The sequence below is a fragment of the Callithrix jacchus genome, chromosome 16 (genome assembly GCF_049354715.1).
Source record: "Callithrix jacchus isolate 240 chromosome 16, calJac240_pri, whole genome shotgun sequence".
Classification (NCBI taxonomy): Eukaryota; Metazoa; Chordata; class Mammalia; order Primates; family Cebidae; genus Callithrix; species Callithrix jacchus.
In genome coordinates this window covers 52,643,584-52,668,510 of record NC_133517.1, presented here as the reverse complement: position 1 = coordinate 52,668,510, position 24,927 = coordinate 52,643,584, and the positions used below count along the sequence as shown (strand labels likewise).

At 42.8% G+C, this 24,927-nt stretch overlaps 1 protein-coding gene across 11 annotated transcripts in view; it reads left to right on the top strand.

Moving 5' to 3' along the window:
* Positions 1–48: 48 nt before the first annotated feature.
* C16H8orf33 (chromosome 16 C8orf33 homolog) overlaps positions 49–24,927 on the top strand; it is a 29,415-nt gene continuing 4,536 nt past the window's right edge. For 2 of the 11 annotated variants that reach the window (XR_013527954.1, XM_078352880.1), the window contains exons 1-5: positions 49–86; positions 175–483; positions 646–730; positions 880–1,023; positions 1,591–1,720. Coding sequence is in view for 5 of the 11 variants with exons in the window: in XM_078352880.1 (XP_078209006.1) it covers positions 81–86; positions 175–483; positions 646–730; positions 880–1,023; positions 1,591–1,720 (674 nt within the window). In the remaining 6 variants the exon portion in view is untranslated. Of the gene's footprint in view, positions 87–174; positions 484–645; positions 731–879; positions 1,027–1,590; positions 15,900–24,570; positions 24,670–24,927 lie in introns of those variants that run through there. The other 9 variants (XR_013527953.1, XM_035276927.3, XR_013527958.1 and 6 more) reach the window with 7 other exon arrangements.

Sequence of the window (24,927 nt, the reverse complement as noted above, 5' to 3'; positions counted from 1 at the left end):
CGGAGTCACAGGCGCGCTTCTGTAGGACGGAATTCGGCGTCGGACTCTGAGCCTCCTGGTTCCGGTGGCGACTGCAGCGCATGGCGGTGAGCGGTGTGGAGAAGACGGGAGGGTGGCGGGACCTTGCAGCGTCTGCGGCCCTAAGTGACCCTCGTGCTGTTCCCCTTTCTCCAGGCCCTAGGACATCCTGCCGGGGAGGCAGCGGCGGCCCCAGGCCCGGGTACTCCCTGCGCGTCCCGCAGACACCTGCTCCCCGACCCGGTTTCCAGCGCCCGGAATCCTTCCGCTGTCTGTCTCTGCCCAGGGCAACCCACGGGCAGTAACACCGTCTCCAAAGTGCACCCGTTAGGCGATGAAGGCAGCGCAGCGTCGAAAAAACAAAAGAAGAAGAAAACCCGGAACAGGGCCTCTGTGGCAAATGGAGGCGAGAAGGCCTCAGAGAAACCCGCCCCAGAGGAAGTCCCCCTAAGCGCTGAGGCCCAGGCAAGGGCGGATATCAGTCGGGAAGGGTGGAATCCCGGGTGCCAGTCCACGGGCTCGTGTGGTGTGGGTCCACGAAGTTAAGGCGGGGAGGGGGATGGGATGGGGCCAGGGGCTCTGGTGTCCCAGGGCCCTCTCACAGCCACTTCCCCCAATCCATCACAGGCACAGCAGTTGGCCCAGGAATTGGCTTGGTGTGTGGAGCAGCTGGAGCTGGGCCTCAAGAGGCAGAAAGCCACTCTGAAACAGAGTAAGGGACCCTTCTGTAGAGTTAGGGGATGTGAATATTGGTACTGCCTGCCCTGCAGGTGCTGGCAGGGGATGGAGTTGTTGCCTTTGCGGTGGGGTGGTAGGAGCTCAGTATAGAGATGTTAACTAGTCCTTTATTTTTATTCGCAGAAGAGCAGGCTATTGGAGCAATCCGAGCCCTGCGCAGCAAAAGAACTCCCCTGCCCCAGAAGAGGCTGCTGATGCACTCCTTGTTTGGAGACTACAGGGCTCAGATGGAAGCCGAATGGCGTGAGGCCCTGCGGGCTCTCAGAGGTGGTGAGGAGCTAGCAACTGGTTGATTCAGAAGTCTTAATTTAAGGAGGAAGTATCTGGGGAGTGAAAGGAAGAAGGCCCAGAGCAACAAGGCTGGTGGGGGAAGGAGATGGGCTCAGGGAAGGCTGAGAAAGCAGGGAGAGATAAAGCATAGACCTCTCTTTCTCCTCTTCGCAGGACTGAACCTGGGAGGCAGTGGGGAGGTCCTGGGAGGAGGGGGAAAGAGCTTGGTCCTGTGTTGGTCTTGCTCCTGGGTTGGGGAAAGCTGCCTCATGTCTTTGTGTTGTGCCTTTCTCTACTGGCCATGAAGTCGTATCCCATAACGCTTTGAGTGCAATTCCTGGAGCCATATGAACTAGGGTCTGTCACATAGTAGCACTAACACATTTTGTAAACTACTGAATCTCTCTAAATGGGGGGTGATGGTAATATCAACCTTACAAATTTGAGGAATTAATCCATTAATTTATGCAAAGTGGTTGGAATTGTATGGGCAAACATACTGTACAGATAATGTTAGCTGTTATTATTCAGTCCTGACATACTTTGCTTCTCTCCCCCTGACAGCTGCTTATTCAGCCCAAGTGCATCCTGTAGATGAAGCCACTAGAAAGAAGAGCCAAAGGGTCTGCAGGCCTCGCCCTTTAGGGAGAGCCGAAGCCACTCTGGAAACTGCTCTGCCTGATGAAGAGTTTAGGTTCAATTTCTTTTAGCTTCTCCCCCAAGTTGGAACAGTCCCCCTCCCTTGGTGTGATGTAGGGATTTGTCTTGAGTGCAGAGTCTTTCCAGTACTTCTGTTCGCAGAGAACCCTGGGGTTGGTCTTTCCCTGCCTGGTCCAAGGATTTGGAGCTGTTTTGCAGGTGTGAGACCATCAGACAGGCACAAGACCCCATTTGTTTTCTGATGAAATGTTCCCTCTTCCAGAAGAGAGAGAGAGGTGCAGTTAGAAAATATACAATAAATTGAAATGAGTGTTCAATGTATTGTAGAAAGAATATTGTACTCAGTCTTTAGAATTAGATTAAGTGGCTGTTGGTCACAAAGATTAGTTGGGAATCTATTTAATCATACAGTGGTTTTCACTTTTGGAGGGAATCCCTGTTACGTGGTTTAATGCTTTATGCTGTTATGTCACATTGTCTTAATCTCTGTTTTTGGTAAAATTGGGTAAGGAGTGAAAGACCACCTGTGTTAGAGGAAGTACAGAAGATGCAGGGGTCTAGTATCTCTGGGTCCAGGCTCCCACCTGGGTCCTTTGTCCATGTTGCCTTCATTCCTGACCAGGTGTCATCCTCAGGGAACCAGCATGGCCCCCACCAGGCCAGGCTCTGTTCTTAGGAGCAAGGAGCTTCTTGCCTTAACAATTCTGGCCTGAGACCTGGATTGAGCCTCAGTGGACTTCTTGTCTAAATGTTGGCCATGTCAGTCTCAGGTCCTCTGTTCCGTGGAATTGTGAATCTCCAGGTAACCTAATCCTTATTGGTGGCTCAGTATTTGCTGGTGTCTCCCAAACTCAATTTCCAGACCTGGACCCCAACTGCCTACTAAACATTTTCACTGGGGTATTTCATAGGCATTTCAAACTTGATATATTTTTTTAATTGCATTTTAGGTTTTGGGGTACATGTGAAGAACATGCTAGTTGCATAGGTACACACGTGGCAGTGTAATTTGCTGCCTTCCTCCCCTTCACCTATATCTGGCATTTCTCCCCATGCTATCTCTCCCCAACTCTCCACCCTCCGCTGTCCCTCCCCTATTCCCCCTAACAGACCCCAGTGTGTAGTGCTCCCCTCCCTGTGTTCATGTGTTCTCATTGTTCAACACCCGTCTAGGAGTGAGGACATGCGGTATTTGATTTTCTGTTCTTGTGTCAGTTTGCTGAGAATGATGGTCTCCAGGTTCATCCATGTCTCTACAAAGGACACAAACTCATCATTTTTGATTGCTGCATAGTACTTCATGGTGTATATGTACCACATTTCCCTGTCCAGTCTATCATCGATGGGCATTTGGGATGGTTCCAGGTCTTTGCTATTGTAAACAGTGCTGCCATGAACATTCGTGTGCATATGTCCTTGCGGTAGAACTATTTATATTCCTTTGGATATATATCCAGTAATGGGATTGCTGGGTCAAATGGAATTTCTATTTTGAGGTCCTTGAGGAATCACCACACTGTCTTTCACAATGGTTGAACTAATTTACACTCCCACCAGCAGTGTAAAAGTGTTCCTATTTCTTCACATCCTCTTCAGCATCTGTCGTCTGCAGATTTTTTGATGATTGCCATTTTAACTGGCATGAGATGGTATCTCAAGGTAGTTTTCGTTTGCATTTCTCTAATGACCAGGGATGATGAGCATTTTTTCATATGTTTGTTGGCCTTATGTATGTCTTCTTTTGTAAAGTGTCTGTTCATATCCTTTGCCCACTTTTGAATGGGCTTGTTTGTTTTTTCCTGTAAATCTGTTTGAGTTCTTTGTAAATTCTTGATATCAGCCCTTTGTCAGATGGGTAGACTGCAAAAATTTTTTCCCATTCTGTTGGTTGCTGATTCACTCTAATGGCTGTATCTTTTGTGGTGCAGAAGCTGTGGAGTTTGATTAGGTCCCATTTGTCTATTTTGGCTTTTGCTGCCAATGCTTTTGGTGTTTTGGTAATGAAGTCCTTGCCTACTCCTATGTCCTTAATGGTTTTGCCTAGATTTTCTTCTAGGGTTTTTATGATGTTAGGTCTTATGTTTAAGTCTTTAATCCATCTGGAGTTAATTTTAGTGTAAGGTGTCAGGAAGGGGTCCAGTTTTCTGCTTTCTGCACATGACTAGCCAGTTTTCCCAACACCATTTATTAAACAGGGAATTCTTTCCCCATTGCTTGTTTTTGTCAGGTTTGTCAAAGATCGGATGGTTGTAGATATGTTGTGTTGGCTCTGAGGCCTCTGTTCTGTTCCATTGGTCTATAACTCTGTTTTGGTACCAGTACCATGCTGTTTTGATTACTGTAGCCTTGGAGTATAGTTTGAAGTCCAGTAGTGTGATGCCTCCCGCTTTGTTCTTTTTGCTTAGAATTGACTTGGCTATGCAGGCTCTCTTTTGGTTCCTTATGAAGTTTAAGGTGGTTTTTTCCAGTTCTGTGAAGAAGGTCATTGGTAGCTTGATAGGGATAGCATTGAATCTGTAAATTACTTGGGGCAGTATGGCCATTTTCACAATATTGATTCTTCCTAATCATGAACATGGAATGTTTCTTCATCTGTGTATGTCCTCTCTTATTTCGTTGAGCAGTGGTTTGTAGTTCTCCTTGAAGAGGTCCTTTACATTCCTTGTTAGTTGTATTCCTCGGTATTTTATTCTCTTTGTAGCAATTGTGAATGGCAGTTCGTTCTTGATTTGGCTCTCTTGAAGTCTGTTATTGTGTATAGGAATGCTTGTGATTTTTGCACATTGATTTTGTATCCGGAGATTTTGCTGAAGTTGTTTATCAATTTCAGGAGATTTTGGGCTGAGACGATGGGGTCTTCTAGATATACAATTATGTTATCTGCAAATAGAGACAGTTTGGCTTCTTCCTTTCCTGTTTGAATACCCTTTATTTCTTTTTCTTGCCTGATCGCTTGGCTGGAACTTCCAGTAGTATATTGAATAGGAGTGGTGAGAGAAGGCATCCTTGTCTAGTGCCATATTTCAAAGGGAATGCTTCCAGTTTTTTGCCCATTCAGTATGATATTGGCTGTTGATTTGTCATAAATAGCTTTTATTATTTTGAGATATGTTCCATCAATATCTAGTTTATTGAGGGTTTTTAGCATAAAGGGCTATTGAATTTTGTCAAAGGCCTTCTCTGCATCAATTGAGGTAATCATGTGGTTTTTGTCTTTGGTTCTGTGTATGTGGTGAATTACGTTTATAGACTTGCGTATGTTGAACCAGCCTTGCATCCCTGGGATGAATCCTACTTGATCACGGTGGATAAGCTTTTTGATGTGCTGTTGCAATCAGTTTGCCAGTATTTTATTGAAGATTTTTGCATCTACGTTCATCATGGATATTGGCCTGAAGTTTTCTTGTTGAGTCTCTGCTGGGTTTTGGTATCAGGGTGATGTTGGTCTCATAAAATGATTTGGGAAGGATTTCCTCTTTTTGGATTATTTGGCATAGTTTCAGAAGGAATGGTAACAGTGTGTTTCTGGTAGAATTCGGCTGTGAACCCATCTGGACCTGGGTTTTTTTTGTGTGGTAAGCTTTTAATTGCTGCCTCAACTTCACATCTTGTTATTGGTCTGTTCAGGGTTTTGGCTTCTTCCTGGTTTAGGCTTGGGAGGAGGCAAGTGTCCAGGAATTTAACCATTTCTTCCAGGTTTACTAGTTCATGTGCATATAGTTGTTGTAATATTCTCTGATGATGGTTTGAATTTCTGTGGAATCTGTGGTGATATCCCCTTTATAGTTTTTTATTGCATCTATTTGGTTATTCTCTCTTTTCTTTTTTATTACTCTGGCTAGTGGTCTATTTTGTTGATCTTTTCAAAAAACCAGCTCCTGGATTTATTGAAGGGTTTTTTGTGTCTCTGTCTCCTTCAGTTCTGCTCTGATCTTAGTTATTGCTTGTCTTCTGCTGGGTTTTGAGTTTTTTTGATCTTGCTCCTCTAGCTCTTTCAATTTTGATGATAGGGTGTCAATTTTGGATCTCTTCACTCTCCTCATGTGAGCACTTATTGCTATATGTTTTTCTCTAGAGACTGCATTAAATGTGTCCCAGAGATTCTGGTACATTGTGTCTTTGTTCTCATTGGTTTCAAAGAACTTTATTTCTGCCTTCATTTCATTGTTTATCCAGTCAACATTCAAGAGCCAGTTGTTCAGTTTTCAAGAAGCTTTGCGGTTCTGAGTTAGTTTCTGAATTCTGAGTTCTAACTTGATTGCACTGTGGTCTGAGAGACTGTTTGTTATGTTTTGCATTTGCTGAGGAGTGCTTTACTTCCAATTATGTGGTCAATTTTAGAGTAGGTGTGATGTGGTGCTGAGAAGAATGTATATTCTGTGGATTTGGGGTGGAGAGTTCTGTAAATGTTTATCAGGTTTGCTTGTTCCAGGTCTGAGTTCAAGTCCTGGATATCCTTGTTAATTTTCTGTCTGGTTGATCTGTCTAATATTGATAATGGAGAGTTAAAGTCTCCCACTATTATTGTGTGGGAGTCTAAGTCCTTTTGTAAGTCATTAAGAACTTGCCTTATATATTGGGTGCTCCTGTATTGGGTCCATATATATTTAGGATGGTTAGCTCTTCTTGTTGCATCGATCCTTTTACCATTATGTAATGTCCTCCTTTGTTTCTTTTGATCTTTGTTCCTTTAAAGTCTATTTTATCAGAGACAAGAATTGCAACTCCTGTTTTTTTTTTTTCTCTCCATTTGCTTGGTAAATGTTTCTCCATCCCTTTTTTTTTCAGCCTTTGTGTATCCTTGCATGTGAGATGGGTTTCCTGAATACAGCACACCGATGGGTTTTGGATTTTTATCCAATTTGCCAGTCTGTGTCTTTTGATTGGTGCATTTAGTCCATTTACATTTAGGGTTAATATTGTTATGTGTGAATTTGATACTGCCATTTTGATGCTAGCTGGCTGTTTTGCCCATTAGTTGATGCAGATTCTTCATTATGTTGATGCTCTTTAGCATTTAGTGTGATTTTGGAATGGCTGGTACTGGTTGTTGCTTTCTATGTGTAGTGCCTCTTTCAGGAGCTCTTATAAAGCAGGCCTGGTGGTGATGAAATCTCTGAGTACTTGCTTGTTCGCAAAGGATTTTATTTTTTCTTCACTTATGAAGCTTAGTTTGGCTGGATATGAAATTCTGGGTTGAAAGTTCTTTTCTTTAAGGATGTTGAATATTGGCCCTTAGTCTCTTCTGGCTTGTAGGGTTTCTGCTGAGAGATCTGCTGTGAATCTGATGGGCTTCCCTTTGTGGTTAACCTGACCTTTCTCTCTGGCTGCCCTTAGCATTTTCTCCTTCATTTCAACCTTGGTGAGTCTGACGATTATGTGCCTTGGTGTTGCTCTTCTTGAGGCATATCTTTGTGGTGTTCTCTGTATTTCCTGGACTTGAGTATTGTCCTGCCCTGCTAGGTTGGGGATGTTTTTCTGGATGATATTCTGAGGAGTATTTTCCAGCTTGGATTCATTCTCTCCATCACATTCAGGTACACCTATCAAATGTAGGTTAGGTCTTTTCACATAGTCCTATATTTCTTGGAGACTTTGTTCATTTCTTTTTACCCTTTTTTCTCTCATCTTGCCTTCTCATTTTATTTCATTGAGTTGATCTTCAACCTCTGATATCCTTTCTTCTGCTTGGTCAATTTGGCTGTTGAAACTTGTGCATGCTTCACGAAGTTCTCATGTTGTGTTTTTCAGCTCCATCAATTCACTTAAATTCCTCTCTAAGTGGTCCATTCTTGTTATTATTTCATCAAATCTTTTTTCAAAGTTCTTGGTTTCTTTGCATTGGGTTAGAACATGTTCTTTTAGCTCACAGAGGTTTCTCATTACCCACCTTCTGAAGTCTGATTCTGTCATTTCATCACACTTATTCTCCATCCAGCCTTGTTTCCTTGCTGGTGAGGAGTTGTGATCCCTTGTAGGAGGAGAGGTGTTCTGGTTTCAGATGTTTTCCTCCTTTTTGGGCTGGTTTCTTCCCATCTTTGTGCATTTATCCACCCATTGTCTTTGTAGTTGCTTATTTTCAGATTGGGTCTCTGAGTGGACGTCCAGTTTGTTGATGATGATATTATTTCTGTTTCTTAGTTTTCCTTCTACCAATCAGGCCCCTCTGCTGTAGGACTGCTGAGGTCCACTCCTGGCCCTGCTTGCCTGGGGATCACCTGCAGTAGCTGCAGAACAGTAAGGGTTGCTACCAGTTTCTTCTTTTTCTTATATCTTTGTCCCAGAAAGATACCCGCCAAATGTCAGTCTGATCCGTTGTTTGTGAGGTGACTCTTTGAATATACGGGGGTCACGGAGCTGCTTGAGGAGACAGTCCTTTATAGGAGCTCAAGTGCTGAGCTGTGAGCTCCATTATTAATTCAGAGCTCCTAGGCGGTATGTTTAAGTCTGCTTCAGCAGAACTCAGAAACCCCTTTTCTTTTTTCCCAGGTGCTCTGTCCTGGGGAGTTAGGGCTTTATTTATGATTTTCCGTTGTGCTGCTGCCTTTTTTTTCAGGGTTGCCCTGCCCAGCAAGGAGGCAGCCTAGTCACTGCCTGCCCACAGAGGCTTTGCTGAGCTGCTGTGGGCTCCACCCTGCTGCTGCATGAACTTCCCTGCAGTCCTGTTTATATGAGTGTGGTTAGAACTGCCTTGGCAATGGTGGTTCACCTCTGTAATGGTGGACTCTGTCTGTTAGGGCAGATTGCCTCAGCAACAGCAGGCTGCCTCAGCAATGGTGGACTTATCTCTGTAGGAGTGGAGTGCCTCTGTAATGGTGGACGCCCCTTCCCCACAGAGCTGGACTGTCCCAGGTTTAGCTGTGCTTGCTGGGAAACTTTCAACCCTGAGCGTTTTCAATTGCTGTTTGTTTTTTTTTTTTGTAGAGGTGGGACCCACCAAACCTGATCACCTGGCTGACTGCCTCAGAGCCTTTTGTTTTTAAGTTGAACAGTTGACTTTCTCCCAAGTGTTCCAGTCGCCTGCTGAAAAGGCACTGGGATTTGTGTGATTTCCCATTCAGAAATCCACTGCACCAGCTGAAACCATGGTGCTGAGATTCATGGTGCTTTTTTGCCCCGGGAATCTCCTGGCCTGGCTCCCTGTTTCAGTCCTTGTTTAATCAGATGAATGGGCGAATCTGCCTTCCCAGAGCTCCAATTGCCAGCTTAAAAGGGTAACCAGACCAGTGTATTTTGTATGGAGAACTGCCACGCAGGGGCGCTGGCAAAACAGCTGCGCTGGCCAAAATAGCCGCGCTGGCCAAAACAGCCACGCTGGTGACCCAGGGTCTCCTCCCCCGGGAATCTCCTGCTCTGTGAGCAATAAAGATTTGTCTGGAAATGTGGTGTCTACTCACCCTCTGTGCTTTCACTGGGAGCTGCAATCCTGAGCTCTTCTTAAACAGCCATCTTGCCTGTACCACCTCCAAACTTGATATGTTCAAAACATTTGATTGGGCTCCAGTTTCCCTTTGGCTTCTGCTTTTCAGTGAATGGCACAACTTCCCATCTAGTTGATATGGCAGGAAGCCTGTGTCATCCTTGATTGCTGTCTTTCAAGCCCTATATACTTTGAGTACTTTAGCAGGCATATCAGCTCTGTCTTCAAAATAAATCTCAAATATTTCACATTTTCTTTATCTTCACTACTGCTCATTCTACTTACGACTTTTCTTACCTTGCCTGCTGTGTTAGCCAGACTGACTCTTGATGTGTGGTGGATCACATTCTCCTGATCCATGACTTCCCTGTACCTAGAATACAGTATGAAGGCTGATGTACAAGGCCCTACCTAGGCCTGCATGTGTTTACTCCCCTGATTGCGTCTCTGATATGGTCCCCCTGTGCTCCTCAGGCAACTGAGTTTAATCCTGCCTCAAGGTCTTCAACCTTGCACTTACTTTTGCCTGGATGACTCTTCCTCCAGATCTTAGCATAACTGGCTTCTGGGAAAGTAAACATCAGCTTTGTGTGAGAACGTGGCTCTATGCCCTATCATTCATCAGGCTGAGGTACCAGGTTCAGGAAACAGATTTCCTCCATGGTCACTATGCAGATATAAAGTGTCAAAATGACCCTCTTGAGTGTCTGTTTTTCTACTGAGAATCATTGTTTATTAAAATCATGGACAGCCACTTTGCTGTGCATAGGAAATAAATGTCTGATCTCAAAAAGATTCCTTGAGTTACAACCCAGATCCAGAGGTTCAGGTAAGGGGTTTTGGAACTCTGCATTGCAAGGAAACAGAAGCCTGGTTCACTTTACAGTTCAGACCTGGTCTTTATCCTGCTACGCAGCCCTGTCTTGTTATGTGCTATCAAAACACTTTTATTTACATTTCACCTAAACACCCTTTTACTAAATCTAATACTCCTGTCTCTCATGAGATGCCCCATGGATCTGATGTTTAGTTTTCCATATTGGAACGAGTCAATAAATTAACTGTCCCGTAGGGACTTTGGATGATTGGACTAGGATAGCCCTTATCTTTTAGATCTTATCATCACCTCCTTGTCCTTCCCACATCCCCCATTGGTGGTTGACCCTTTGCCCTCAGATCTTTTCCATAAGTTTGGAGTGCCTGAGTAAAGGAGATGCTAGGGAAGGTCTTTCCTTTTTTCCTTTGCTGGTGTCTCTGTGCTTCTCCAGGAATTTTCTACTGGGCCCTGTTCAAACAACCTATTGCTGGTCTATCCAGCCTAAGGGTCCCAGTTTGACTTGAGGATCAGTTTGGGGTTGGGGTGAGGGTGATGGAGAGAATTAGAGAGTAATGGGGGGTTTAGGGTGAGTCTTAGGGGATAGAGTAAGGGTTAGAGGTGAAGGTGAGGTTTTAGGGTGAGAGGATTGGGTTAGAGTTAGTTTTGGGTCAGTGGTGTGGTTAGTGTTAGAGATTAGGTGTTAGGAATGATGGTCTAAGGGTTAGAAATTAGGTGAAGGTTAGGGTTTGGGGTTATAGATACAGACTCAGCTTGCAGAGCTGTTTGTCACTAACAGCATTGTTTGCCTTCTACTATAATCCCTCCATCACCTCTAATCTCAAACCCCTTCTTAACCTGGCAGTGCTCAGCTGAGGGCTTCTCTGTACTCCCCATGGTTGTCATCAGGTCTCATTTCTCTTGGAAGCTTGTTCATACTTCCCCATATTATTTTGTAATGTGTGCAGAGATCTTTCTTTCTAATATGTTATTTAAATCCCATGACCTCAAGTTAACAAGCGGATTTTTTGGCAACCTTGGGTTTTCTTTAACTCTTCTTTAAGCATTCTTAGAGCAGAGCCGCTTCCTCACAGAGGATTTTAAATTACTCTTCCTGGTTGCTTTACAAGATAATTTTGCAGCTTGCAAGTTTTTCTTCAAAAGCTGAAAATGTTTTGTCTATTTTGTTCACTATGTTTGATACATTTACCAACTCTATGTCCATGTGTTTTTCATGGGTTTGACATCATTTGCTCCTCCTGAACAAGAGAATTCACCCAAGGAACATGTCCCCCCAAGTCATATACTGTCTGGACAGCTTAGCAGCCCCAGGACAGAGGTCTTCAGGTCCTGGGCTCACTGGTCTCTTGTAGGGCCATAGCCCTACAGGGTTGTGGGGTGTCCCCTATTGTTGTGCTGAGGTGCAGGATCCAAGAAATAAAGAGACAGGACACAGAAGGACTGGAAAAGACAGCTGGGCTGTGGGGTGGTGGGGGGAGCGCCACACCACGCCACCTATGAGCTGAGTCAGATGAGACCCGAACGTCCAGGAATGTCTGTATTGGGTAACAGACGGGAAGGGTAATGAGGTCATCTTAAGGACAGTGATAGGGTCAAGGCAATCACATGAGCAATAAACAAGGGGTCCACCCCAATTAGGTCACCTAGGCCTAGGAGGTGGGCAATGCGCAGCAGGGGTGTGCAATGTGCAGTATCTCTAGGGGTAGGCTGCTTCTAAGGGATTCTGTAGGAGGATGCTTTGAGCAGCAGTAGCTGACAAGGTCCACAGCCACCTACTGGCAGATTCCAGTGATTTCTATAGGAGGATGATCTGAATCAACACAGGAGCTAGAGAGCTGACAAGTTATATAGTCACCAAGGTGTGATTATACTGGAGGGGTTTTAAGCCCTCTGAGGCTCGTGGGATTGCCTGTCTGAGGGCAGCCTTCCATAATAACTGGACGCAAGGTACTATAACTCCTTTTTCAGGAGGAGAGGCTCTTACCCCAAGCCTGCCATACAGTGGCTATCTTTACAATACTGAATGCTGCTGCCTGGGCCAGATTCTTGTCCTGGTGTAACTGTTTTTCCCTTAAATGATTTACTGCACTATGTCTGCTCTAGACATTCCTCTGACTATAAGCAAGATATGCTTATGTATAGCTGCTTAACCCTTAATTCATGCTCTGTACTGTGTCTGCTCTAGGCATTCCTCCGACTATGAACTAAGATATATATGTATATATATAGGGAAATAACTAGTAAGATATTCTTCAGGCACTAATTCTATAAACTAACGTGTGGTTATATATAAAGGATTATATAAAGGAAATAACTGAGTAATATTCTTCAGGCACTAATTGTGCCAGGTATCTACTCAGCTCTCCTTCCTTGTTGCCCAGATGGGGGGTTGTCCACAGTCCCTGACAAGTCTAATTGTCCCATGAACTGAACTAAGTGCTGATGGCACTTCACATTGAGCTATGACACCTGTTGTTCCTTAGCTTGACTGGTCCAGAGACAGCAGCCTCTGCCTGATGTCCCTGACTCTGCTTTTATGATACCAATTTTCATCCTGGAGCCTGGCTTGGGGGTTGGGGTTTCCTATAGATTATGCTACTAAGTATTCTAGATCCTCTTGATAAGAGCTGTTGAGCAGGTCCTTGCCTGGGACAGATGTGATTGGCCTATGGAGTCCCGGGTTGTATAAAATGACATTGCCCACGTGTTTTGTGTCTCTGTAACCATTGGAATTCAGTTTGGGTGGATGGGGAGGTGGAACACAGGTAAGTAGAGCCAGGGCTGGTGAAGGCTAAGTTTAGAATTAGGGTTATTTTTTGGGTTAAATTTGATAATGGGGGTTAGAGTCATCATGTTCACCTGGAAAGTGGCTGGGCAGCAGTGACTGATTGCTCAATAACTGTCTCTAAGAAATCTTACTGGGGGCTGGGCGCAGTAGTTGACGCTTGGAATCCCAGCACTTTGGGAGGCCAAGGTGGGCAGATCACCTGAGGCTAGGAGTTTGAGACCAGCTTGGCCAACATGGTGAAACTCCATCTCTACTATTATTACAAAAAGTAGTTGGGTGTGGTAATGTACACCTGTAATCCCGGCTACTTGGGAGGTTGAAGCTTAAGAATTGCTTGAGGCCGGGCGCGGTGGCTCAAGCCTGTAATCCCAGCACTTTGGGAGGCCGAGGCGGGTGGATCACGAGGTCAACAGATCGAGACCATCCTGGTCAACATGGTGAAACCCCGTCTACTAAAAATTACAAAAAATTAGCTGGGCATGGTGGCGCGTGCCTGTAATCCCAGCTACTCAGGAGGCTGAGGCAGGAGAATTGCCTGAACCCAGGAGGCGGAGACTGCGGTGAGCCGAGACTGCGCCATTGCACTCCAGCCTGGGTAACAAGAGCGAAACTCCGTCTCAAAAAAAAAAAAAAGAATTGCTTGAACCCGGGAGATGGACGTTGCATTGAGTTGAGATCATGCCACTGCTCTCCAACCTGTGTGACAGTGAGACCCTGTATCCAAAAGAGAAATCAAGTTGGGGGTAGGCATGGTGTCTTATGCCTATAATCAAGAGTACTTTGTGAAGCTGAGGTGAGCATATCACTTGAGTCCTCCAAGAGCAACCTGGGCAACGTGGTGAAACCTTGTCTCTCTAAAAAACACGAAAATTAGATGGATGTGGTGGCATGTACCTGTAGTTCCAGCTACTTGAGAGGCTGAGGTGGGTGTCTCACCAGAATCTGGGAGGTCAAGTCTGTATGCCAAGATGGCACCACTTCACTCCAGCCTGGGTGATAGAGTAAGACCCTGTCTCAAAACAAAAAAATTGACATTGTTGGTGGGGCTAGGTTTACTGGAGCCTTGCTGTCTCTCCAGACAGGTGGGTTTATATAGGCTGGTACCTTGGCAAGGTCTGGCCATCTGCTTAAAGCTGCGTTGCTGTGGATTTTGCTTACTTGGGTCACAGCCATTTCCAGGAAGACAGTAGCAGTGGTATTGGTGATTATGCTGGATCCTAGAACATTGAGGGGAACCCTGCAAATGCCGTTGCAAGGGTCTGAAGCCTCAGCCTGTTCCCATATAAATATTGATTTAGAAAAGAATTAGAAACGTAGGCATATAGCTATTCCTTTATATAATCATATAGAAGCTTATATTTACTTACAATCATAAAGATATATACTCAATATAACCTTTAATTTTAATGACTGTTGGGTTATGAAGCATGGAACTGAGGTGATGCTTCAGTAGTCACTTCCCATGTTTATTCTCATGCCTTCCTTCTGTACCTGGTTTCTCTTTTTCTCAGAAGATAAGAATTAATGTCCTTGACATCTCTAACAAAATTGCAGAGAGTGCTGACACATTACCTTTTGTTGACTCAGCTACTTGAAAGTCCTGGGCCCCCTGTGTTCAAGACACATGATTTACCTGACCCTATCACCGACCACCATTACCTCACCCTACCTTTTCTGCTCACTGCTTAGTACTCAATAAAAGTCAGTGTCCAGGCACTTGGTGCCACTGCAATTCTCCACACTTTGGTTGGCAGTGGACCCCTGAGTCCAGACTGTCTTCTGTATCTCTGTGTCTGTATCTTTTATTTCTAGTTTCTTATCTCTGCACCAGCAGGGAGGGGCTCACAACCCTATAGGGCTGGACCATATTCTAGAATAGAATGACCTCAGAGATGCTGGGGGAGCAATGTGACATCTCCCTGTTCCTTGGTGCAGTGGTAGTTACACGTTCTGTAGAGCATGTCTTGCCAGTGTTTGTGTTGTCTCTTGTCAGATGGGTGTATTAAAATGGCAGGTTTGCAGGGGCTCCTGGTGACTCCTGAGGAGAGTTCTGGCAGTGTAGAGGGCATGGGAGAGTCCCTACCTTTCCTGGAAGTGGGACGCAACAGCATTATGGCATGGCTTTCCTGGGTCCACAGCATCTGTATGTGGGGAGGTGGAAATGGGACAACATGCTGATGTCTCTGTTAAGGCCTAGAAGATCATTTGGGATTCCCTACTGTCTTCTTCAATTTGGTACCACAGCCACTGTACAGGTCAGATTGTCTGGGTCACTGCCATCTTCTGGATATGGGTAATGGCAGATAGCATTGCAGAGCAGGTTCCTGGGATGCCATAGTTCCTTGGAATGGACAGCAGCAGCCAGTAAAGGCATGCCAGGGTCTCTTCTGTATTATTGAAGGGGCTCTGAGCCATCTTTGCAAGAGGGGAGCAAGGGGACTGAGTGTCACTATTTGGCTTGCTGGGGTCCACAGTATTTTGTGAAAGTGGATGGGATATGTTCTCCCAGCTTTCCAGATAGTGACACAGCAGCAGTAAGGGGCAACTGGACAGGGTCCCCATCATCTCCTGGAAGCTTGTGGAACTGCGATTTGCTGGGTTCCTGTGTTGGTTAGGGTCAGGGTTGGGGTTAGGGTTAGGGTTTTTTTCTTTTATGCCGATAATTGTACTTAACAGCAGAGACAGGAAGGAATAAAGGAAGAAAATAACAAACAGCTAACAATATTTCATTTAAGTCTGTGAAATGAAATGCTATGCAAATGCTGAAGGGTGATTTACTTCCAATTATGTGGTCACTTTCAAAATAGGTGTAATGTGATACTGAGAAAAATGTATGTTCTGTGGACCTGGGGTGAAGAATTCTATAAATATTCACTGAGTTTACTTGTTCCAGGTCTGAGTTCAAATCATAAATGTCTCTGTTAATTTTCTTTCTCATTGATCCTTCAAATATTAACAATGTGTCAGAGTCTCCTGCTATTATTGTGGAGTAGTCCAAGTCTCTTTATAAGTCAGTGAAAACTTGTCTTATGTATCTGGGTGTTCCTATATTGGGTGCATATATATTTATGATCATTGACTCCTGTTGCATTGATCCTTTTACCATTATATAATTTCCTGCCTTGTTTCTTTTAGTCTTTGTTACTATTAAAGTCTATTTTGTCACAAAAGTTACAACTCCTGTTTTTTTATTTCTCTCTCTCTCCATTTGATTGGTGAGTCTTCCTCCAACCTTTTGTTTTGAGTCTTTGTGTGTCCTTGCTTATGAGATGGATCTGGATACAGAGTGCCCATGTGTTTTGACTTTTTATTCAGTTTGCGTGTCTGTGTCTTTGATTGGGGCATTTAATCCATTTAAATTTAGGATTAATATTGATATTTGTGAGTTTAATATTGTCAGTTAATGCTAGCTGGCTATTTTGCCCATTGGTTGATATAGATTCTTCATTATGGAGATACTCTATACCTTTTGGTAAGTTTTTGGGATGACTGATGCTGGTGGTTCCTTTCTGTGTGGAGTGCTTTTTTTCAGAAGCCCTTGTAAAGCAGGGTTAGCGTTAAGGTTAGGGTTAGGGTTAGGGTCACCGTCATGGTCACGGTCAGGGTCAGGGTCTGGGGCTGGGTCAGGGACAGAATCAGGGTCAGGTTAGGGTTTGGGTTAGGGGCTGTGGGCACAGTCCCATAGACGGGGTCCCTAAGCAGCCAGGGTAGGCCTGGGGACTGCTATGGGCCCTCTGGTGGAGGCTGTGGGCACAGCCCTTTAGCCAGGGGGTCCCTAAGCAGCCAGAGTGGGCCTGGGGGCTGCTACAGGCCCTCTGGTGGGAGCCGTGGGCACAGCCCTTTAGCCAGGGGCTTTCTAAGCAACCAGCGTGGGCCTGGGGGCCACTACGGGCCCTCTGGTGGGGGCTGTGGGCTAGCGTGCTGTGCATAGGTGTATAGTTTTCACCTATTTCTACATGTGTACAGAATTTACATAGTGGGCACATATTTGTACACGTGTACATATAGTGTTATCACAATAAATATATATGTAATATGTACACAATACGTAGGTACCTAATGTGTACAATATGTACTTTTATTGTGATATTCATTATATATATATTATTGTGATTGTATATGTTATTGTGATTATATATATTACTGATATTTTAAGAAATGTACATATTGTACACATTATGTACCCACATATTGTGTACACATTACATAAATATAAAGGTACCTGTTTTACAGATTATGTACATTTTCTCTACATGTGTATTGTGCACACGTATGTACATCAGAGTAAATGTACATATTGTACCTATTATATACATTTATTGCAATATGCCAATAAATGTACACATTATGAGTACATCCTGGGATATTAGTTTTAGTATATTAAATAGAAATTACTTCTGTTATCAAAGTGGGTATACACCGATGTGTGTACATATTTTACACGTGTACATATTGTACATATGTACTAGTGTACAGATGGTACATATCTACATAATATGTACATATATGTACACGTGTACATAGTGTACATATCTACATACTGTGCACAGTTATGTACACGTATATATATTGCACATCTTTACATAATGTGTATATGTACATTTATTTTGATATGTATTATATATATTGTGTTTATATATGCTCTTGTGATTATATATATATTGTGATATTACAATAAATACACATTGTACAGATTATGTACATATAAATGTACATATTTTATAGATTATGTACATTTATTGTACATCGGTATTGTGTACACATATGTACATCACAGTCAATGTACATATGGTACATGTTCTGTATATTGATTGTAATATCCCAATAAGTGTACACATTAGGAGTATATTCTGGGATATGATTTTTAGTATATTAGATAAAAATTACTTTCAATATCAAAGTGGGTATACACCCATGTGTGTACATTTTGTGATATTATATCCTAAGTAGGTATTACTCTCATTTTGAAAGCAAGTGTACACTCTGTGATTGTTCCATGGGGACAGAGGATGATTATACCCTGAATATCACAGGAAGTGTACACCACCACTGTAGCATTGTTTCTAATAACCAAAAACGGAGAGGATATTACTCCAAATATCTCAGAAAGTGCACAAGACCCCCGTGATATTGTTCCTAATAACTAGGGGATTACAGATGACATTACTCACGATGTGACTAGGGCTGTATGCCGGTTCTGGGATATTGTTCCTAATATCCAGAGAAGGAGAGGAGAATGTTGCTGCCCACAGGGAAATACTCTGAACATGGCAAGAGGTGTACACCATGCTCTGATATGGTCACTAATGTCCACAATAAAAACAATTATATTGAATTAAACACTGCAAGGGGTGAAACCCCACTGTGCTTTCAATTCTAATGTCAAGGTTGGTGAGGATGACATTTTTGTCAATATCGCCAAGGTGTAACTAGAGCTAGTGTTATTGTGCCTAATGTAAAAAGTACCCAGAATAAGATTAACATCTCCCTATGATATGGTTCCCTATATCATATTATACCACATTTTCAAAATAGCCGGTCCCTAGCAGCCAGGGTGGGTTGGGGCCTCTGACAGGGACTGTGGGTACTGCTCCTTAGCCAGGGTCCCTAGCAGTCAGGGTGGGCCGGGGGGCTGCTATGTGCTGTGCATATGTACATAGTTTTCACTTATTTCTACATGTGTACATAATTTACATAATGTGCACCTATATATACACGTGTATATTAAGTACACGTGGACATACGGTGTTATCACAATAACTGTATATGTACATAATATGTACATATTGTGTACACATATGTATGTGTACATATGTACGTTTCTTGTGATATGTATTATACACATATTGTGATATTGTGATTATGATATCACTGATATTTCAATAAATGTACATATTATACATGTTATGTACCTATGTATTGTGTACACATTATATAAATGTAAATTTACATATTTTAAAGATTATTTACATTTCATCTACATATGTATGTGTACACATATGTACATTACAGTAAATGTACATATTGTAGATATGTACATTTATTGCAGTATACTAATAAATGTACACATTTTGAGTATATTCTGGCATATATTTAGTATATTAGATAAAAATTACTCCTATTAGTGTTTATACACCCATGTGTGTACATATTGTGCACGTGTACATATTGTGCATATTATGTACTCGTGTACAGATGGTACGTATCTACACAATGTTTACATATATGTACACATGTACTTGTACATATCTACATACTGTGCACATACATGTACACGTGTACACATTGTACATCTGTACACAATGAGCACATTATGTACACATGTACTTATTGTACACGTGTGTGTAATGTATATAATATGCACACATATTTACACATGTACATATAGTACATATATACATAATGTGTACACATTATGTACACGTTTTCATATTGTAATATCACAATAAATGTATATGTACCTAATGTTTACAATATGTACATTTACTGTGATATGTATTATATATACTGTGATTATGTTATTTTGATTATATATGATATTGTGATATTACAACAAATGTACATATTGTACACATTATGTACATGCATGTGTATACATTATGTACATATAAATGTCCATATTGTACACATTTACATTTATTGTACATATGTATTTTGTACAGATAAGTACATCATAGTAAATGTACATATGGTACATATTATATACATTTTTTGTTGTATCCCAATGTACACTTTATGAGTATATTCTGGGATATTTTTAGTATGTTACATAAAAATTACTCCTAATATCAAAGTGGGTATACACCCATGTCTACATTTTATTATATTATCTATCATGTCCTAAGTAGATATTACTTTCATTGTGAAGGCAAGTGTACACCCTGTGATTGTTCCAATATCACAGGCGGTGATATTGGAACGCTTCTGTGATACAGTTCCTAATATCCTGGGGAGAGGGGATGATTATACACTGGATATCGCAGGAAGTGTACACCACCACTGTAATATCGTTTCTAATATCCAAAACCGGAGAGGATTTTACTCCAAATATTCTCCAACTATCCACAGGAAGTGCACAAACCCCCAGTGATATTGTTTCTTACATCTAGGGAATGAGAGATAATATTACAATGTGGTTGAGGTTGTACACCTGTACTGTGATATTGTTCTTAATATCCAGGGAAGGAGAGGATGATGTTACTGCCCATATGGTAATACTCTCAATATGGCAAGAGGTGTACACCAAGCTCTTATATGGTAACTAATGTCCACAGAAAAAATAATTATATAGAATTAAATATTGCAAGGAGTGAACCCCCCCCTGTGATTTCAATTCTAATGTGTAAAGGGGCGAGGATGATATTTTTGTCAGTATTGCAGATCTAGTGTTACTGTGCCCAATATAAAAGAAAACCAAATTAACATTATCTTCTCCCTATGATATGGTTCCCAGTATTATATTATTCTAATTTATCTAAATAGCCGATTTGTAGCAGCCGGGGGAGGGGGCCAGGGTGCTGCTACTCGCCATGTGGTGGGGGCTGTGGACACAGTCCCCTAGCCAGAGGGTTTGTAGTATACAATGGGGGCTGCAGTGATATTACTCGCCCTCTGGTGGGGGCTGTGTACAGCCCCCTAGCCAGCGGGTCCATAATATCCAGGGGGGCTGGAGGAATATTACTCTCCCTCTGACGGGGTTGTGGGCACGGCCCCTTAGCCAGAGGGTTCATAATATCCACGGGAGGCTGGAGGGATATAACTCACCCTCTGGTGGCGGCTTGCTCTGGGTGTATACTTTAAAGAGATATGTCGCCTAATATCGACGTTGCGTGAGTGTGGTTGTATGTTTTAAAGAGATATTACTCCTAATATCTTAGTTGTTGTAGAGTATGTTTCAACACTTTTTTTATCTTGTGATATTCAGTATATGTCATTACTCTTAATATCAAAGTATGTATTTTGTACTTTATATATATATAAATATAAAGTATTTGTGTACACCCTCTGATATTATTATTCATAATATCTCAGGGAGAGATACTATGAGTCACAGGTATGGCCACTCCTCTGTGATATGGTTTGTAATATTCAGGGGGAACCCGGGTAATATTACTCACCCTATGGTGGGTGGTTAATGTGGGTGTACATTTTAAAGAGATATTACTCCGAATATCACCGTCTGGTTGATATGGGTGTATATTTTAAAGAGATATTACTCCTAATGTCATAGCCGATGTAGAGCATGTTTGAACAGTTTGTGATATTATTTGTTATATAATAGGGAGAAATATTACTTATAATATCAAAGAGAGAGAAACAAGGCTGCTCCTGAGGCCCCTTCAGCCGTGTGCTCACCCCACTCTCCCACCTCGCATCTTTAAGGTGCACCCAGGCTCCTCGGGGAACTTCAGGTGAGTAGAGAGGCCCGGCCCGAGGATTTCTCAGTCAAGCAAAGCAGATGAGTACATGAATCATTGTAATTTTGTACTGAAAATCTATAATAGGTACACACAGTATGTCCATGAAGTGCCAGAGAGGAAAAGACAAACCCTGCCTGGAGAAGTGGGGGATGCTGAGCAGGGAGTTGACATTTAAATAAGTTTTGATGAATGCTCAGGGTAGAAAAGAAAACAAGAATTCTAGGGTAAAAAAATCACGTTAAACACACAAGAACACATGGGAGAACATGATTTTTGAGAAATCTGAGTGGGTGGGTATGACTAAAAGCTAAAGGGTCCCGAATGTAGGTTAGGAGGAAACAGAAGACGAAGAGGGAAAATGAATTCTGATGGCAAATGTCTCTGTAGAAAGGTCTATGGGGTTAGGTCTTCTCTTGCAGACAATGTGGAGACCTTGGATATTTTTCATAATCAGCTGTTTTGGAAAGACCTTTTTTAGAATACTCTGACAAGCATTGTCTGTATCAAGGCCTTCTGTGCACATGTGTTTCTTACTAATTTGTAAACTCTTTCAAGTCAAGGCTGCACCTGTCTTAGTTTTCCTTTCCTGTAACTTTTCAATATACTTTTTATAGTTACATTAGGTTGGACTGAATTGAAACCACAAAATACTATAAAATGATGGAACAGAATAGGTATATTTATATTAAAGACAGATTTAAGACAAATAAAATATTAGTTTACATATTCTATTATGGAAATTAAACAAGGATTTATTCATTCTAATGCCTCATAGGTACATGCTTTTTAGAACATCATACTTAGGCATTCAAAAACAACCGGAATTTGAAGGTGTGTTCTTATGTGATAATTTTATGTGTCGACTTCACTGGGCCATGAGAGGCTCAGATGTCTGTTAAAGCATAATTTCTGGGTGAGTCTATGAGGATGTTTCTGGAGGAGATGAGCGTTTGAATCAGTGGACTGAGTGAAGATCATGGGCTGGCCTTGTCCAGTGTTCTGCAGGCCAGAGGAGAGCAACAGGTGGAGGAAGATTGAATTCCCTCTCTGCCCGAAAATGGGGCTGGAACACTAGTTTTCTCTTGCCCTTGACTTTCCAGCTCTCAGGCCTTTGAACGAAGCCATGGGCTTTCCTGGATCTTCACTTTGCAGATGCAAGGCTGTGGGACTTCAGAGCTTTCACAGTTACTTGAGCCAGTACCTCACAGTAAATCTCACTGGAGCTCTTTCTCCAGTCTTCAGATAGAAGGCTCTCTGTTAGGCACAAGTGCAAGCTTCTGAGCCTTGCTGTTTGAGCTGAAAAGGGCCTTATGAGAGACAGTCTTACAGAGTTCACACTCAGTGTTCAAGAACAGGCCATGTGTCTTCTTCCCTGTTACCCTAACCTCCCCCACCCCCAATCCAAGTCTGAGGTTGTGGGAGTCTGGGTGGGGTCACACTGGTGTTAGGGAGGGGTGTGAGGTCACTGCAGTCTGCTCAGGTAATCGACGACAGCCAGCCAGGGCCACAGCAGCTGTGGAAGAAGCGCCTTGCCTGAGGAGCCATGCTTTTCATCATCTGGTTTCTAGGGATCTCCAAACTGCATCTTCCAAATGGGCTGCGTTATCAGGCATTTTCAATTTTTCTTTGTCCAGTAATCTTTATTTCATCTCAGACTTCACAGCAAAAATGGCCTGCAGAGATTGTCCTGTGAATCTCAATTCTTGGGTCAAATCTAACATAAGATCCAATTTCTAATCAGTATTTGTGTACACCCTGTGTACACAAGATGTGAGGTGGTAGAGTGGGGTCAGCGCACAGGTGAAGGGGCCTCAGGAGCAACCTTGTTTCTCTTTCTTTAATATTATGAGTAATATCTCTCCCTAAGATATTACAAAATAATATCACAAAGTGTTCAAACATACTCTACATCGGCTACGACATTAGGAGTAATATCTCTTTATGGCAACTGATCACTTTCTCCCAACACTAACCTGCCTCCTACATTCCTCTGTTCTGGCCAACTCTCTGCCACCAGGAATTCTGATTATGTCTCCTGCAGAACCACAGAGCAAGAAAGAGCTGAAAAGCTGGATCTGCAGAAGAAGACAATTGAAAGGCAGTGTGGTCACAGTCTTCTTTATTTGGATGGCATGGGGTTGGGGCATGCATTTATACAGTGAGTCAGCTGATTTTGAAAAACTCTTCCATGGGAAAAGACAGTGCTGGAGAAGCAGTAACAGGACTAACCAGTACAACTTTTTATATGCCAATCATATCTTAAAAAGACTGAGACTTATGACAAAAATAGAGAAAAAAAGCAAAAAAGAAAAAAAAAAAGAAAGAAAAAGAACACACCCCTGAGGTGAATACCAGGCACCACCAGTGGCCTTGGTGGATGGGCTCAGACCAGTCTTCAACAGGAGTTTCTAGGAAAGACACCAGAGCTGCCTTGCTAGGTAATTGCTATGGGAAGCTGGCCCTGATCCTAGAGTTCCCAGGGACCTCACAGTTTTTTTACACAGGACACCCCTAACACTTCAGTCTCATAAAAAGAGGGAGGTTTTTGAAGAACACCCAGGTCCCTCTAGGCCACCCAGGCCCAGGAGTCAGACTGGACCTGCCATCTCCTGTTTGTTTTCCCTAGCTCCTCCAGGGTCTGCCTCCAACACCAGCTGCGTGCAACCTTTGATGTCTCAGGAACTCCATGTCCTCAGCTGTGAAGTTGTCTCTTGTCTTTCTTTCCCTCAGTGTTGGACACTTTCAAATACCATTGCACTCAGAATTCAACTTGCAACTCTCCTGTAGGGATACCTTCAGGGATACTGGCTGGTAGCTGCACCCCTGAACCTTCTTGCTGGGATGCTTCTTCTAGTCCTTGTTATCTGAATTTTACCCTTGACCTCTGTTTTTTGTTCACTAAATGGTTCAGTGAAGTGCAGTCCTGGAGAGATTTTTCAGCTTTCACTTATTTCTCAGTTGCCTTTTAGAAGAAATACTAGAAATGATCAAGAAAGCACACTTGTCATAAATCAGCAACTTTTTAAATGCATTTTTTTCTTTTAAATATACTTTTTTAGAACTGTAAAATTAAGTGGAGAGTTAAAATTAATTAAGTTCCTGTTACCTCCTCCTCTCACACAGCCTCCCCACCATCAACATCCCCGACAAAGCACAGCATTTGTGACAATCAATAAGGCTTAGTAGACATTCTTGTCACCCAGATCCCATCATTTACATTCAAGTATAATGATGTCTATCCACCATTACAGCATCATGCAGAGTGGTTTCATGGCCCTAAAAATCCTCTGTGTTCCACCTGTTCATCCCTCCCTCCCAGCTAACTGAGAAACTAACCTCCCAGTGGAGTTCATCCCTCCCTCCCAGCTAGCCGAGAAACTAACTCCTACTTTTGCCCTGAAAATTTTTGTATTTTTTATAGAGATGGATTTTCAAACTCCTGACCTCAAGTGAGCTGCCCATTTTGGCCTCCCAAAGTGCTGGGATTACAGGCATGAGCCACCATACCCGGCCCCTTCAGGTGGGTTTTGAGGCTTCACTACAACACTAATTTTCTGTTGCTGCTGCAACAAATTACCGCACACTTAGTGGCTTGAGACAAAACAGATGTCTGCCCTTACAGTTCTGAAGGCCAGAATTCTAAAGTCAGTCTTACTGAATCAACGGGGGAGCAGGGCCAGTGCCTTCTGAGGCTCTGCAGGAGAATCCCTTTCCTGGCCCTGGAGATGGCCTGCAATCCTCAGTTTGTGCTGCCCTTCTTGAATGACTTAAGTTAAAT